The 16,203-nt window shown below is 30.1% G+C and overlaps 1 protein-coding gene across 2 annotated transcripts; it reads right to left on the bottom strand.

Annotated features, from left to right (window-relative positions):
- Positions 1-2,660: 2,660 nt before the first annotated feature.
- Positions 2,661-13,783, bottom strand: LOC108332119 (serine carboxypeptidase-like 13). 2 transcript variants are annotated; one of them, XM_017567243.2, is made up of 14 exons: positions 13,374-13,777; positions 13,143-13,288; positions 12,989-13,065; positions 12,711-12,833; positions 12,532-12,634; positions 12,347-12,384; positions 11,473-11,571; positions 11,283-11,369; positions 3,879-4,028; positions 3,711-3,782; positions 3,507-3,625; positions 3,300-3,413; positions 3,085-3,130; positions 2,661-2,942 (listed from the first exon to the last, which is right to left on the bottom strand). In XM_017567243.2, the coding sequence occupies exons 1-14, from the start codon at positions 13,538-13,540 to the stop codon at positions 2,859-2,861; spliced, it is 1,425 nt and encodes a 474-aa protein (XP_017422732.2). In that variant the 5' UTR covers positions 13,541-13,777; the 3' UTR covers positions 2,661-2,858. The 2 variants fall into 2 exon arrangements, with proteins under 2 accessions (XP_017422732.2, XP_017422733.2); XM_017567244.2 differs by lacking the exon at positions 3,300-3,413 and having other exon boundaries at positions 13,374-13,783.
- Between the last annotated feature and the right edge of the window lie 2,420 nt (positions 13,784-16,203).

The following is a 16,203-nucleotide window of genomic DNA, read 5'->3' on the forward strand; positions in this document are numbered from 1 at the left end:
CAACGATTGCATCTTTGAGATGCACATTTATGCAGGTCTGTATGTGCTTGAAAACTGTTATGCATGTCTGTTTTTGCCTGAATACTGTTATGCAGGTCAGTTTGTGTTGTTGGTTTCATAAGAAATACAATTGTCCCTTACATTTCCCTCCAAATTACTGAAGGCTTTTGCCCTTTGGTAACTACCCACGTTAAGTTATTACCGAAGGCTTTTGCCCTTCGGTAATTACCGAAGGCTTCTGGCCCTCGGTAATTACCGAAGACTTTCGGCCCTCGGTAATTACCGAAGGGCGGAAGCCCTCGGTAAATGTTAGCGACAAGGGATTTACCGAGGGCTCTTTGGCCGTCGATAAGTCGTCTGTAAATACCCTTTTCCGACGGCTTCTGGCTGTTTCCGAGGGCTTATGGCCTTCGGTAATGCCCTTCTTTTTTGTAGTGCAAACAACATTTACTACACAGGTAATATCTGGATGAGTATGGGACAAATAAATTAATTTTCCTACTAGCCTTTGGTATCTTCCTTTGTCTATGCTTGTTGAATTTGAACATTGAAAGAATTTATGATTTTGTTCAATTGGTGTATCAATTTTGGTTGAAAGCATTTTAGTAGGTTCCCTTTTTTGTTTTTCTTTTAGTTACTTTTAATAATTTATATCAACAACATTAAAAACATGTCATGTGTTAGTTTGTAGTATTTTTTTTTATTTTTTAAAAAAATTCAAAATGTTTTTTTCCACGTGTAAGGTGTATGTGTCATTTCATGTGACATTATTACTATCATGTGATAGTGACAATGTCACATGTTAATAGTGTCACGTGTTAATGTCTTATATTCAATTCAATATTTTTAATTAATTTAGTTTCATTTTTTTTAAATGGAGTAATGTTGCCATGCTCAAAATTGAGACCAAATTTATTAGTATAAATGTTATTAATGATATTTTTATTAAAATTAACTTTTTAACATAATAAATTAAAATAAATACATATTAAACTACTTTATTGTTATAACAATAACAATAATAATTAAAATTTAATTTGTAGTTATTAATAATTTAAATTATTGGATAATTTTTTTTTAATTATGTAAGAAAAATTGATTTTTTTAATTATTTTTATTGTAAATTTTAATATTTTTAAATTATACAAATATTTATTCTATATTTATTTTATTTTAAGTGAAAAAATACTTTTTTATTTATGATAAAAATAATATTATATTTATTACATAAATTTAAGTTTCATTTGGAGAAAATTCTTAAAACTATTATATTACTAATCCATATTTTTTATAAAATTAAAAATAATCTATTTAAATAGAATTTAGAGTTAATTTAAAAATAATTGTAAAAGTATTTAATAAAAAATCAATTTTGAAAAATATTAAAACTGAAATGAATAAAAAAAACATATATAGTGTGAAGTGAATACAAGATAATAACACTTAACATCCACACAACAAATGACACTCATATTGACACGTGACACTCATGTCAGAGACCTAACACTTGAACAACAAAAATTTTTTTAAAAGAAAATTAAAAAAAAATAAATTCAAAGAATTCAAAGTTAAAAAGTTAAAAAAAAACTATTAAGTAAATTATGACATGTGTTTAATATTTTTCGTATGATATTAATGAAAGGACCAAATTCGATGAATTTTTTAAATATTGAGACTTAATTGTAAAAAAAAGACTACTTAGAAGTTTTCAATCAAAGTTGGAATCAAATAACAAGTTAAACTTAAATCAAATTTCAAGACACTTATTCAGAAGTAAAAAAATCAGAAAAAACAATACAATAAAAGGAAATTGTTTTGAAGAGAATTATAAAAGAATGAAAAATAAAACAATGAAAGAAACAAATTAATTCGTAGTTCATCCACAACTGAATTAATCCATTATCATTCACTCAACTTCTAAATAAAATAAAATTAATCAAGCATCAATAAATTTATTAAATATCTTAAATGTTTTCAAGTATATATGATTGAGAACTATTGAATTAAACACATAAATGATTGTTAGAATTAAAAAAACCAACAAAAAAAATAAAAAACAAACTCAGAATAAAAGGAAAAGAAGTCAAAATATTGACATGAGATTACTTTTTAATGATATTAACGTTAAAATAACAAAACAAAATATACATTAGAAAATTTAACTAAAATCCAGACATGAAAACAAAAAACAAAATAAAAAAACAAATTGAATAAACTCCATAAGTAAGTGCTGAAACCAAAATACAAATTAAATCTGAAATATAATACATTATATTTTTGTACTGATGTAAAATTAAAATAATAAAAATATACAAAGAATAAATTGATCAATGTTAACGTGAATTATTTAGATTGGGATGTAAAAAATAAAGAAGTAACGAAATTAGTATTCACATAATTCATAATCAATCTATATGACCTAATTCAAACAAGTTAAGGAAGCAAGACCCCTCAACTAAATTGTTTATTAAGATTATAATAAATAAAACATCATTAATTTCAATATATCAATATTTGTGATGATGGATATTGAAATAAAGTTAATACCTTTTCTTTTATTACAAATACATTTATTAGGTTACTTACCTATAAACATTGTGTATTAACTCATCTCGATTTGACACAAATACTGTCATTTATAATTAACTCGGAACTAAATATAAAATGAAAAGAAATATCAAATTATTTGTTTTTAAGCGATTATTCAAAATTAAAACATTACTCAAATAGAGTTACTTAGTCCCTCCTTTTATATTTAGAAGGTATAATACTAATTTTGGGTTCATAAAAACACACTTATTAGGAAACAGCTAAATTCGGTCCTTGGCAGGATAGTAAATGGTCTTCGTTTTATTTTCCTACAAAGCTCTCTTAGATATCCATCTGCTGAACATGTCAAAACATTCTTTCGATTTGTACATCGGAGCTGTGTGTCCCGCACCCTGAAATTATTGGAGTTAAAATAATAAAACAAAATACTACCAAAGATTTACACACTATATATATATATATATATATATATATGTGTGTGTGTGTGTGTGTGAACGTGAGCCACAAGTGTAACAAGGAGAATGAAATACTTGCCTTCACAGTTGCAAATGTCATTTGATTAGAGTAAGTCCTTGTGTATCTACATGTAGTAATAAAACACAAACATTAAGTGCAATATTTAATTATGTTTTAATATATATTAAGCATGGTTAAATATAACTACATTCTTGCTCTGCATGGTATTGTTGGAAGACAATTACCTAAGAGATATGATTCAAATTGTGGTAAGAAAAAAAATAAAATTATACCCTCCAACTTGTCCATTTGAATTCCATGGCCTCCAATCATCAACAATAGAGTAGTTTAAAGATTTTATCCATTCTTGAGTTCCCAAGAAAGGAGCTATCATGTCATGATCGCCACTATTATTTGTCACAAGAAATTTGAATTATAGTTAATTTGTTGTATAGTTTTACCTTATGCAATACATGAGAGCATAAAGAAGGAACATTGACCTGTATATTAGTGAACGATAGCCTTTTATACTAAGATTTGTGTGATATTCAACGCTGCTTGAAATATCGTACATGAAACGTTCATCACGATGACAACGAATCCATGTTCCTATACTTCCCTGCAACACATGCATTTGTAATTGTTATATAATGTAGTTAGCATGTGTAAAGGAAAACCAAAAGCAGTGAGTTGTATGAACTCACCTTGCGAACATTAAGTGCAGTTCGAACATTATCATCATTTGCCCAATAAGCAGATAGGAATGATGTATAAGTCTAATAATGGAAAGGAAACAAACATCATTGCCAAATTCATGGGAAGGAAACAGTAATTAGAGAACATCTGTCATTCAATTAAAGCATGAACATTACCGGACATGTTACGTCTGGCAATTTGAGATCAGTTTTCAAGAAATGCTTGCCAGGAAATTTCTCAATTAGGGATCTTTTCAAAGGAGGTGTAGAATGATCGAACTCACACAACGGCTCCAAAATATTGTAACCAGAAAGTCCTGATACAAGCTGTGGCAATGGAATTCTTAAATTGGATACAATTTTCTAAGAGTTACAAGAAAACAAAAATCTAGAAATATAGATTCTCTTAGAACCATAAGTAAATAATAGATAAATCTAGAAATTGCAACTATATAATTCTAGGTAGTTCTAAAAGTTAAGAAAGCCTAAAATAATCTAGAAAAATGTAAAAGTGACTGATCCAACATATATAAAATAGAAAATAGATAAAAAGTAATATAAATTTCTAACATACTGCCCTCAATCTTCAATGCTGCTACCTACACCCTATATTTAGTACATTGTTACTAAAACAATCTCTTAAACTATCATAACAAAACAATTAACCTTTGCTATTTCCTCTAAAATTTTGAGGTGTAGCAAAGTTACGTTTGGTTATTTATAGGATATATATATCTTACCCAACTATCTCAAAATTTCAATTGTTTCATAGTATTTTCAAAAAGTTCCTTAATCATGATCAATACAAATTCTTCTTCATTGATATCGTGGCTATTTTCACTACAAAATTATATTTATTAAAACATTAAAATGGAGACATATTCTTGATAAGAAAATAATGATTTTTATAGAAATGATGCAATTTTGATTTTGAGCAAAATAAGGATATAACTCCATCTTATTAGTGATAAAATGAATAGGCTCCTTTGAGTGAAAATTGAAAAGGTTTAACAAAGACACTTTGAGGATATTTTCCAACCAAAGGTTAAATCAAAATATTAGAATAAAGGAATAAAGGAAAAAAGGAAAAAAGTTTAGAAACAACAATAATTCTAAAAGTTTCTCAAAGTCCAATAAAGACAAATATTCTCTTGTGACATTTGTAAAAAGTCAAATCACTTAGAAATGGATTGTTAGTAACGTTAGTCCAACAAATTTAGACACATAAAAAAAATTGTTAAGACAAGATCGTCTAAGCAACCTATTTTTGAAGTTTAACATAAATGTCTAAAACGAAATAATGCTTAATCATCTAACACAAATAATTAGAAGCGTTAAACGTTACTCTTTAAGTGCCTAAACGATACAAGAGCGTCTAATGATATAAGAGTGTCTAACTTTTGTTTAATAAGCCGAAACGCTATAAGGACGGTAACAAAATGTATTGCAATAACGTCTAATAAAAGTTAGACAGTCTAGGGTACATGTAACCAACACTAAATGCTATATACATTAAACACTATATATCCTAAACGCTTAAAAGTTGATATTAGGAGTGGTGAAACTCATCTAACCCGTTGGTTAGTTTGTAAACCAAGAGTAAACTCGTGTTTAGTGGAACCCTTTAAAGGATTTTAAGAGAGAATTGGGCGTAGCTCAACTTGAAACGAACTAGTATAAAAACAAAGTGTGCTTTACTGCTTTTACTTTTGAAAGTTTTCCATTCAAAGCTCTTTATAAACTTAAGTGTTTAATATTGTCGCAGACCGTCTAACCCGTACAAAGTAATATTAAACACTATTTTGCGAAAAATTTTTAAAACACTACTCAAACCCCTGCCCCTTCCCTTTTTAGTGTTTTCATGTGTTTCACATGAGATTTCATTGAAAAAACAAGACAAAGTTGGTACTTTGATAACGAATTCAATGATCACATTACCAAATATATGAACATATTCAGAAATATTGATGACGCTATCAAAGTGAAAGTTTAACTAATGCTCTAGTGGAATTAAAAGGTAAAACCATTGTTGTTGTGGAGATAAAGAAAGGTACAAGACTCATCAAAAAAGTCTTTCTAGTTCCAAATCTTTAAAAAAGCTCTTGAACACTAGCCAATGATGGAGAAATGTTACACTCTTCACTTTAATGGAGATGCATGTGTGATAGGTGAAGTTAAAATGGAGAAAAGAAACATAAGTTAAAATTGTATATGGCTTTGAGCAAACTCCTTGATCCTGGTACAAAATAATCGATGATTGCATCATCAATCAAGGAATTAAGAGGAGAAAAAGTGAGTCAACTTTATACATCACAACTTATTGTGAATATGATGCTCGTATTATACCTCTATAAATAGATCTTATCTACACAAGAAACAATAGGATGATGGAACTCCCAAAAAATGATGAAAACATTTGAGATGATCAACCTTGACTTGATGAATTACTTCCTCGACATAGAGAGGTAAGACAACAAAAAGAAGGAATGTTTACTTCTCAAAATAAATATATTGAGACTTCACTAAAGAAGTTTAAGATGTATGATGAAAATTTTGTTGTTACTCCACTAGCGACAAATGAGAAGATTCAAAAAGATGGTGGAGCACAAGAAGTTAATGTATCATGTTAGAGGTGTTTAATCGAAAACTTACTATATCTAACAACCAAAAAGTCAACAATTATGTAAGTTAGAAGTCTTTTGTCAAGGTTGATGAAAATCACGTACACTTTGAAGCAAAAAAAATGAATTTTAAGATATCCCTAAGACAAAGTTTGGTATATAGTAAAAATTCATGACAAACTTAATATTTTTCAATTCCACCAATAGTGATTTGTTGACATGAATAATAGATCAGGTTATACCTTCTCACTTGGATCGATATTTTTTTTCATACGCATAAAAATAATCAACAGTTGAAATAGTTTACTTGACAATTGTAAAAACTACAAGTCAATCAGCAAGATGTGGAAAGAACAATAATATAACTTTACTAACATCTACTATAATAACAAGCCATTTATGACAATGGGAATAGTCCATTCCGTCATCAATAAAATAAATCATATACTTATTAAATATCACTTTATCAAAGGGGTATAATCAAACAAGCAAATTCAACTCGAGTACTATTAGGCAGAAAATTAAATCAAGTTGAAAACATATTCACCAAGGTATCGCCCAAAGTCAAATTTATATGATTTATGCTTGGAGTTATCTAAATTTGCATTAAGAAGTGTTATATTTTATACAAACTTCTAGAAGTTACAAGAAAAGAAAATTTTAAAAGTGTAAGACCAAGGAAAAATAAATATCTAGAAAGACGGTAGGCTTAGGCGTAATTAGTAAATATAAAAAAAATGAGTATTACAGAAGTGAAGTGTAGCAGAGATTGTTAAAGCTTTGTGTTATGATTGATGGTCATGTGTTTGATTCTTATTGTGTGCATGTGTATGACAAGGTAAATGTGTTAGTTGTGTGGTTTGATGTGTTAATTTGGAATTTGTGTGTGCTGTGTTTGAGCCATGGCTAGAGCCAAAATTATATTATGTTTGCTCGTGCCTTTTCGGAAAGGGATGAGAGTAGGCTCATTGTATCTGGTCACAAGCATAGGGAATAAAATGTTTATTAAGGTAATCATGAGCATGAGAATCAACATACACTAGTGCAGAATTGGGCTTTAACGTCATCCCGTAGATGTCGGACCACAAAATAACCAACGTAAATTATTGACCGGTGACATTTTCGTAAATAAGTGGGCATATAGATGTCTGTTAGGAGGGGCCCCGACGTCTATAATATTATAGACGTCGAGGCCCCTCCTAACAGACGTCTTAATGCTTGACAGGTAGGTGAAAAGTCATTTTTTTTCGCCTTAGAGACGTCCAATCCTACCACCCTAACGTCTATATTCGATTATAGACGTCGGTGCCCCTCCTAACAGACGTGTATATGTCTGACAGGTAGATGAAAAATTATTTTTTTCCACCGTATAGACGTCGGATCACGCCATCCAACGTCTAAATGCCTGATGAAAAGTTGTTTTGGATGTCATATTAGTGAGGGCCCCAGTGTCTAGGCCATAATAGACGTCGGTTCACCTGGGGAGCCGACGTCTAGTTTGCTATTAAATCAGACATCAAACCCACTGTTACGAGCACTTCATCGTCTTCTTCCTCGCCTTTTCTGTCCGCGGCATTGCTTTTCCAGGTGCGTTTGTGTCTCTTTTGAACTGTTTAAACATACTTTTATTCTGATTATATTAGTCTTTGGTTGATTATCTTTCATTTGAACCGATTAAAATGAGTTTTTGTCGTGTTTTGGTGCGGTTTTTCTCGTGTCTTTGGGTAGCGTTGTACCGCATTCTCTCTTTGCTAGTTTCCTCATAAGAAAAACTTGCGTCTTTTGGATGTCTTATAGCGTTTCAATCCAAAACCGAACTTTGGTCCTTGCCTAATTCTATTGTCACCGTTCGTTTTCATTGGCAGTTTTAATGGAACTAGGCAATAACCCAGATTTGGTTTTCAGTTGAAATGTCATAAGAGATCCAAAAGACGCAACCTTTTCTATGACGAAACTAGCAAAGGAAGAAGGTGCTACTACGCTACCCAAAGACACGAGCTGCAGTAGACGTCGGTTAATGCAATGTCCGACGTCTATGGAGCCCTTTAGACGTCGGACATTGCATTGTCCGACGTCTATGGAGCCCTTTAGACGTCGAGGTCATGCAGTAATCAACGTCTATAAAGACGTCAGACCTGTTTGAGTCCGACGTTTGATTAACGTCACCCACAATGACGTCGGTTCTGGAGATGACGTTAAAAGGCCAAAATAACACACGTTAAATGCCCTTTCTGCACTAGTGATAGAAAGATATTAATGTGGTTATTTTTGCTTCCTAAACATTGTATCATTATTTTAACAACAATAAAATCACATGTTAAATATAGTAGTTTAAGAAAAACTAAAATAAAATATTTTATTGAATGACTTATTAGAATTAATTAGAATCAAGATAATTTTATTTTATTATATTATGAAAATAATGGGTTTTTATAAAGATTTCAAGAAATAAACCCGATAATGTTAGTTTTGTCTCTTATTTATATTATGTTAAGATAGAAACTGTGACCATTAGGAAGAGAGGTAGAAACTTTGAGAGTGTCGTGAGAGTGAGAGTTTGATCAAGTGAAGATTTGTGAGAGTTCGGGGTGTAGTAGAAAGACATTGTTATTCTAGGAAAAGGCTTAACAGGAAACCCAGGTAAGGGGAGCGATCCTTTGTTGTTTTACTTTTGATTGAGACATTGTTTGTTCCATGTTGTGTTTGTCAGTCCTGGCCATGATTCTATTATGTTAGTATGATTGGTTGTCACTATTGTTGTTAGTGATTGTTCATTGAATCTTTTGTGGTGCCTAATTCTGCTTCCACATTGCTCTCTTTTTATATAATTGATATCTTGTCCTTGGTTTATAAAATGTAGATTTCTTTGTCCATATTGGTTATCCTTTTGCTTGATTGTGCTACTTTTATCTTCTTTTTGAGATGCATGTTGATCTTTATGAGATATGTTATTACTGTAGTGATCTTTTATTATGTCGTGGTGTTTTACCTGACATCGTAGTGTTTTTACGTAGTCGTGGTGTTTATGGGGCAGAGGTAATGGGTGATTATGTGTTAGCACTAGTTTAGAGGCTTGCCTATAATGTACTATGTTATTTTCGATTTATGTTTGGTTTTGAAATTGATGTGTTGTTGGACCATGATTGGGAGGGTGCAAGGGTTCTTTTATGTCTTCAAAAAATAAATTGGTAAATTCTTAGGTTGGATAAGTTTCCTTAGGCCATATGATTTGTGCATGTGAATAAATTTTTGAGAAGTTTCTGAATTTTCGCATGGTGCATGGTACATGGTGCTTGTGAATATTTAAACATACTTTTTGAATCTATGTATGACTTTATTATCCATATTTGCATGAATGGATGTTTTGTAAAGGTACCTTATATGGGAAGTTCCATAAAAAACTAGTGTCTAAGTGTGGATTAATCACAAAAGGTAAGGGTGTGGGGTTGGTTGGGTTGTTATGTTATGCTTTTTGATGAATCAAGCTATTATTTTATCTAGTTGTGCTATTTATGTAGGATCTGAGTTGGTTCTAGTTGGTCCAGGTTGTATGCATCCTAACTTGTATAGATTCATGTTAGAGCTAAGTTGTCTGATCTATGTTTTAATCTAGATATATGCTATTTTACTCATTAACTAATGTGACTATTTTGAATCCATGCTTTTATGGTCTATAGTAGTGTTATTTTTTGTATGATGTCATGGTGTTTATGTGATGTTGTAATGTTTGTATGTGTTGCCAAGTTGTTTAAATGTTATGCCATGTATCAATGCTAGTTGTTTTTGTATTAATTTGGATAATTGATACTCATAAGGCTTATAGAAGTAGGAGAAACAGATCTTGAGAGTAAGACTTTGGGCTTAAGCAAAGTATACTTGTAAGATTTATGGAAGCAAGTAGAGGAAAGTCTAACCGTAAGGCTTTGGGCCTAAACATAGTATTACTAGTAAGGGTTATGGAAGAAGGAAAAATGAATCAAACTGTACTACTTTGATAAGTAAGGATGCTTTGGTAAGTAGGTGTTGTGATAGTAGGTTTCTAGAGAATGACATATTTTGGTATCACTTGGTGGTGATGTGATTTCGTGTGATGTTGTTTATTATAACTTAGTGGTGATACATTGTGGTGTTTCACGAATGTGATGTAATTTCATGGATTGGAATGGATTATTTGAATAGTGTGGGTAAGTGTGGATATTGTTTAATATCTTGTATTATTTTTTGGTTAGTTCATCTTTGTTTGTTTGTGTTTGTGCGATAATCGTATAACTCGTATTGTTGTACGAAAGATGATGTTATATCATGTTGATGCTCTTTAGAGTGAGAAGACGCATGGAGAAATCTTATAAATAAATTTTGAAATATATTTGAAAAAATAATATATTAATTTGAAAATTTTCAAACATTATTATAATAAATACTTAGATTATTTTTTATTTTCACATTATTTTAATTGTTTTCACGATAATAAATAAAGTATTTAATTTTTCGTTATTTCGTAATAGTATAAAAATCAATTTTTCTTAAAGTTAATTAATTTCAAGGAACATCATAAAAAAAAGTCTTAAAAAAGAAAAGAAATTGTGCTAGAAAGAAAAATAATAAATAAAACCTAAAACCTAAAATTGAAACAATAAGATAATTACAAAAGTTAAGAATATGTAAAATAATCTAGAAAGTGGTAGAATTATTAGTTCAAGTATATAAATAGGTAAAGCCACTTTTTGTAACATACATGAAAGATCAATATAAACTCCTCCACATTATTCATTTGCAAAACTATTTTTTACAACTTATATTTACTTCATTATACTAACATAATAACTACCTTTTTTTTTTCTCTCTTAAAATTCTAATAGAAACAATAGTTGACCTTATGATTTTTTATTATTTCACTAAAAATTCTAGTCACCAAACTTTTATACGAAAAAAAGGATAGAAAAAAAGAGAAAATGCATACCTTATTGAATAACTCCATATCTTTATAGCATAATACATTTTCGGAGTCCACATCCACGTAGTTTCCTTTACAATTTTTTTGTAGGGACTATTCATAAATTAAGAAAATTCCTTAGTCTTTGATTTTTTTTATTGAGTAAAATCCTTAACAATAGAAATTCATGAATTAAAATAAAATTAAATCAAATCACCTCATATAGTTCATCAGAAATAAGTGCCATTCCATGAGCAAAAGGGATTCCATCGTCATTCTCCCTTCTAGTTGTTATTGGATTCCCCAAAAGGTATCCCTAAAGAAAAAACACTTCATTATCAGAAAATAAGTTGTTATATAAAAATTCATCTTTTATTATTAAAAAATAAATAATTCCTTTCACTTGTTACATAATTCCATTTTCTTAAGATAATCCTACAGTGAGAAAAAAGTTCTTTCCATTTGTTTCTCTTTTTTTTTCTTAATTACAAAAGTTGAAGATATAGTATATTCTTTTATTAATATCTACATCATTGAGTCTTTATCAAACAAGCTTTGGCTCATTGAACTTGGTCATTTTTGTGATCACCAAAACTAAAATTAAAACTTATTTTCCCATTATTGTAATTAGTGACTATTCAAAACCTTTTATCCTTAATAATAGTAATTTTAATAAAGATATTTTATGTTGTGGATGTATTTCAATATTTTATGATCTTTGTCTATTAGTATTTTCAAAACAATGTTATACTAAAATTGAAATATGAGTTTATTTGAAAATATTTTAAAAAATATTTTTGTGAAAGAATATTGAAATGAACGATAATAATTTTATTTTTAATTATATTTATGAATTTGAAAATATTGTTTACGACTAACCTGTTAGAATGAGAGTGTTTTCTTTCTAAAATCATTCTTTTTAATATTTTTTTATCTTGTTAGTGTTGATTATTAAGATATTTTTTTTATACTACGTTGAATCTTTTTAGTTTAACTTTTTATAGTTTCAACATAGTTGAAATAAACTTAACTTTTTACATAACTCTAATTTAAAACATATATAGCATAAAAGAATACTTTAAAATGCTAACCTGGAGATTTATCCTTGGTTGAAACCCTTTCTCATTACCTGAAGTAATGAAATATGCTAATACATAATTATAACAAACTACAGTAATTTAATGATATGATTTACATTCCAGACGTCACCAATTAACGGTCTAATGATTGTTAATGTGAGGTTCTAATTTTTTAAAATCATTTAGAAACATTTTACCTTGTGCAATTTCTTGAACAATTGCTGGAAGGGGAATGCCAGAATATGAATCACCAGCAATGTAAACTTCGTTTGACAAAAATTTTGGATGATCAATTAACCACTACAAACAATTAAGCATTATTGTGATTCACTAACAAATGTATTCTAAAATAAAGAAATAAAATTTGGATGAATACCTTCCTTAGAAATTGATGGGCTTGACGAGCTAACAACGTATCACTACTTTGAGCAGCAAGTTCTGTTGTGGCATAAGTAAAGCCTGTGAAAACAGGCAAGTCTACATATATAATGCTACTAACCTACCAAGAGGACAAAAAACCATAAGAAAGACCGAATTTGAAAGCAGAAAATGTAATTTTTCCTTTTTTAAAATATAAGAGGATCAATAATAAATTTTTTAATATGACGAGAAATGTTTTCTTTAGTGTAATTTGATGATAATGTAGACTAGCACCTTGTTCCATGATTCATTCCTGACGATCAAGTTGGGTGGACCTCCATTGTACTCCTCCTGTTTTAATTCAAGTGGACCTGTATCACCCATACAGAGTAAACATTGTTTTTTCTGTTTCTAAGCGCAAAATGAAAAGGAAAATAAAGGGTGTTACCTATTTCAAGAAAAAGGGCACTTAGGCCTGAGCAACCAGGGCCACCGGATAGCCAAAGCAGAAGAGGATCTTCCTTGGGGTTGTTATCTGACTCAATGAAGTAGTAAAATGTCTGCACATCCTCTGATTCTCCCACTCCCACATACCTTTCGTATCATCAGTTTCAACCAAATGCTTTCAAAACTTAAAGCATATATAGGATTAGTAGTTAGCAGTAAGAGTTTAACTTACCCAGTTTCAAGAAGAAAAGGAAGGGGTCCCTCGAATCCTGGAAGGAACTTCACTCTGGAGGCACAAGACGCTGGTTCAATGGAATAGAGTGTTAAAAGAAGTAGGAAAAGTAGAATACTACGGTGAACCAAATCTGAAGAAATGACACTTGACTTCAACTTTCCCATTTTTTATGCTCTTTTCTCAACCTTTTCTCTCATCACTCTCATGCTTTATAGCTTGAGCTACCTGTGAATTCGATATAAGGCAGAAAATAAAAGCCAATCAATTTCAATCCGTATCTTCCTGTAACTGCATGTTCATGTAGGCCAACCTGTGAATTCGATAAATCAAATTTTTGACCCAATCTAAAAGTTGGATTCTTCAAAATCTTAGTCCGTAAGATTGTTTTTACGCAGTTTTCAGCTTTTTTATTGGATTTTTTCTGTAGTTATTGAATTTTAGGGTTTTAATAACTGAGACTTTGGTCCGTACGGTAACCCTGAATTAAATTCTGTAGGAGGTGATAAGTTTGGTCATTGGTGGACGAAGTCAGACGCTTAAAATATGTGATGTTAAATTGGACACCTATGACGTTCTCTCTGACAATATTTATTATAAGGTTTTATTATTAATCGTGAGTTATATTTTTAAGATATTTTTTTATATTTTTTCCTATTAATATAAGGGTTTTATAAAATTTAGAATTTTATTAATATTGTATTAATAGGACGCTCATGAAGTACGTTATATAACAATGTATTAATTACTTTGTAGACAATGTTATTTATAGTAAATATTGGATTTCTCTTTACTTGATTGGATCTAATTTGTAGAGACAATTATCAAGATAAATTTACTAATGATGTTGGTAACATTTTCCAGCAAAACCCTCCAATGATAGACACTGCAAATTTTCCTACCAACCCACTACATCTTGAGCCAATCAAAATGACCGACATTTACATACCCAACACTCTTTTCTCTAAAAAAAAAAGCTCTTGAATCATTTACACAGGGGAACCTTTCAAGTCTGATTTGATTCCTCCTCTCTAGCTTTCCCTCTGAAATAATGGTCACAAACAGAACAATGCCTACTACCGAGGCCATCACAACGAAGAACATGAGGGAAACCCGTCATCCATTCTAGCATATCCGAGAAATTGAAAATAGGTCTTCTAACACCAAACCCAATTGCTTTCAACCTCTTTCCTCCTCCGCACTCTCCATATTCCTTACATCATTCAGCAAACCATCTTCAACATGTTTCATCCACAAAATTGATTTCCATCGTCATAACCGTGACACTGAAATCCTTTCACAACTCGTGTTTTTCAAAATCATACTGCACCTAACTCAGATGTCCAAAAAAAATATGTGTGAGTATTCAAATGAAAGCCTTTGAGTCTAAATTCTAACCCAAAAAGTTTCATTGCATTTAGAGTTTTATGGAAAAATATATGAGCACAACAGTGAGTCAAGGTCAGTGCCAGAAACGAAACTGCAAAGCCTGATTTCGAAATCGTACAGCACCTAACTCAGATGTCCAAAAAAATATGTGTGAGTACTCAAATGAACGCCCTTTGAGTCTAGATTCTAACCCAAAAAGTATCATCGCATTTGAAGCTCTATGGAAAAAGTTATAATCAAAACAGTGACCAAAGGTCAGTGCCAGAAACGAAATTTCAAAACCTGATTTCGAGTTTAAACTGCAGCTAGTACAGAGGTTCAAAAATTATGTGTGAGCTATCAAATGAAAGCCCTCTGAGTCTAATTTCTATGGAAAAAAGTTTCAATTACATTTGAAGTTTTGTAGAAAAAATTATCAATGAAATATTCAACAATGGTCGGAAGGAAGGAAGTGCTGAAGCTGTCAGAATGGAAGTGTTGAAGCCAACTCTTTGTGCACCATCTGATTTCAGTCTTTTCACCACAGTTTTCATTTTGGACCAAACTTCGTGCACCTCTGCTTTTTTCTGTTTTCACCTATTATTCTTTGGATTTTATTTTTATTTATTTTCAGTTTATATCCATAATTGTTAACCCCACACCCCTGTGTTTTATTTTGTCGTGGTTTGATTGTGTTTGTTACATTTTAATTGGTCACATGTACACACATCTTAATTGTTTCGCATGCATACATATTTTAATTGTTCATATGGATACTCATATTAATTGTTCACATGCACACATCTTATTTGTTCATCGTACACACTCTTATTGTTCATTTTGTTGTTAATGTATAGTTGTTAGTTAATTCTAAAATTTCTTGTTATTTTTTTTATCATGTTAAATCTTGAACTTACCTGGTAATTAAATTTTTTTATAATAATTAAAAAATATAGATGTCATGTCTCAGACTTATTTTATAATTATTTTTTCAAAATAATTTTAGTTGTCATGTCAAGTTTTAAATTTGTTTTTGTTTAACAATTAAACTTTTCATAATAATTAAAAATAATTTTTATCATGTCAAGTATCGAATTTATTTTAAATTAAAAAAATATAAAAATGTTTTCATTACAAATAAGTGTAAATATTTGTGTGATTTATCTTTTGCATCTTAATTTTTATAATCAATTCAAAAATCATAAAAAACACAAAATCTTAAAAAAATCATCAAAAATAATTTTATCTTCCAACTGTGTGTCGAGCTTATTGATTTGATCATGATATTGTTTTTTCTCCCGAAATAACAAAAAAATAAAAAAACTCCAAAATATAAAAATATTAACTTTTTTTCAAATGACAACGAGCCAAAACTACGCAATCCTTGATTCTCCATAAAATATGGAGATACGTAGGAGCAAGGCAATGCCTTGTCAGGTTCATCTCCCAAATATCCAAAATT

The sequence above is a fragment of the Vigna angularis genome, chromosome 4, assembly GCF_016808095.1.
Source record: "Vigna angularis cultivar LongXiaoDou No.4 chromosome 4, ASM1680809v1, whole genome shotgun sequence".
Lineage (NCBI taxonomy): Eukaryota > Viridiplantae > Streptophyta > Magnoliopsida > Fabales > Fabaceae > Vigna > Vigna angularis.

Bases quoted from the DNA above. Each gene is read 5' to 3' on its own strand.
- LOC108332119 (XM_017567243.2), bottom strand. From the start codon at position 13,540: ATGGGAAAGTTGAAGTCAAGTGTCATTTCTTCAGATTTGGTTCACCGT. The intron at 13,289-13,373 runs GTAAGTTAAACT...ATGATACGAAAG, and splicing joins CCTTTTCTTCTTGAAACTGG to GTATGTGGGAGTGGGAGAAT. The intron at 12,635-12,710 runs GTATTCATCCAA...AATTGTTTGTAG, and splicing joins CCCATCAATTTCTAAGGAAG to TGGTTAATTGATCATCCAAA.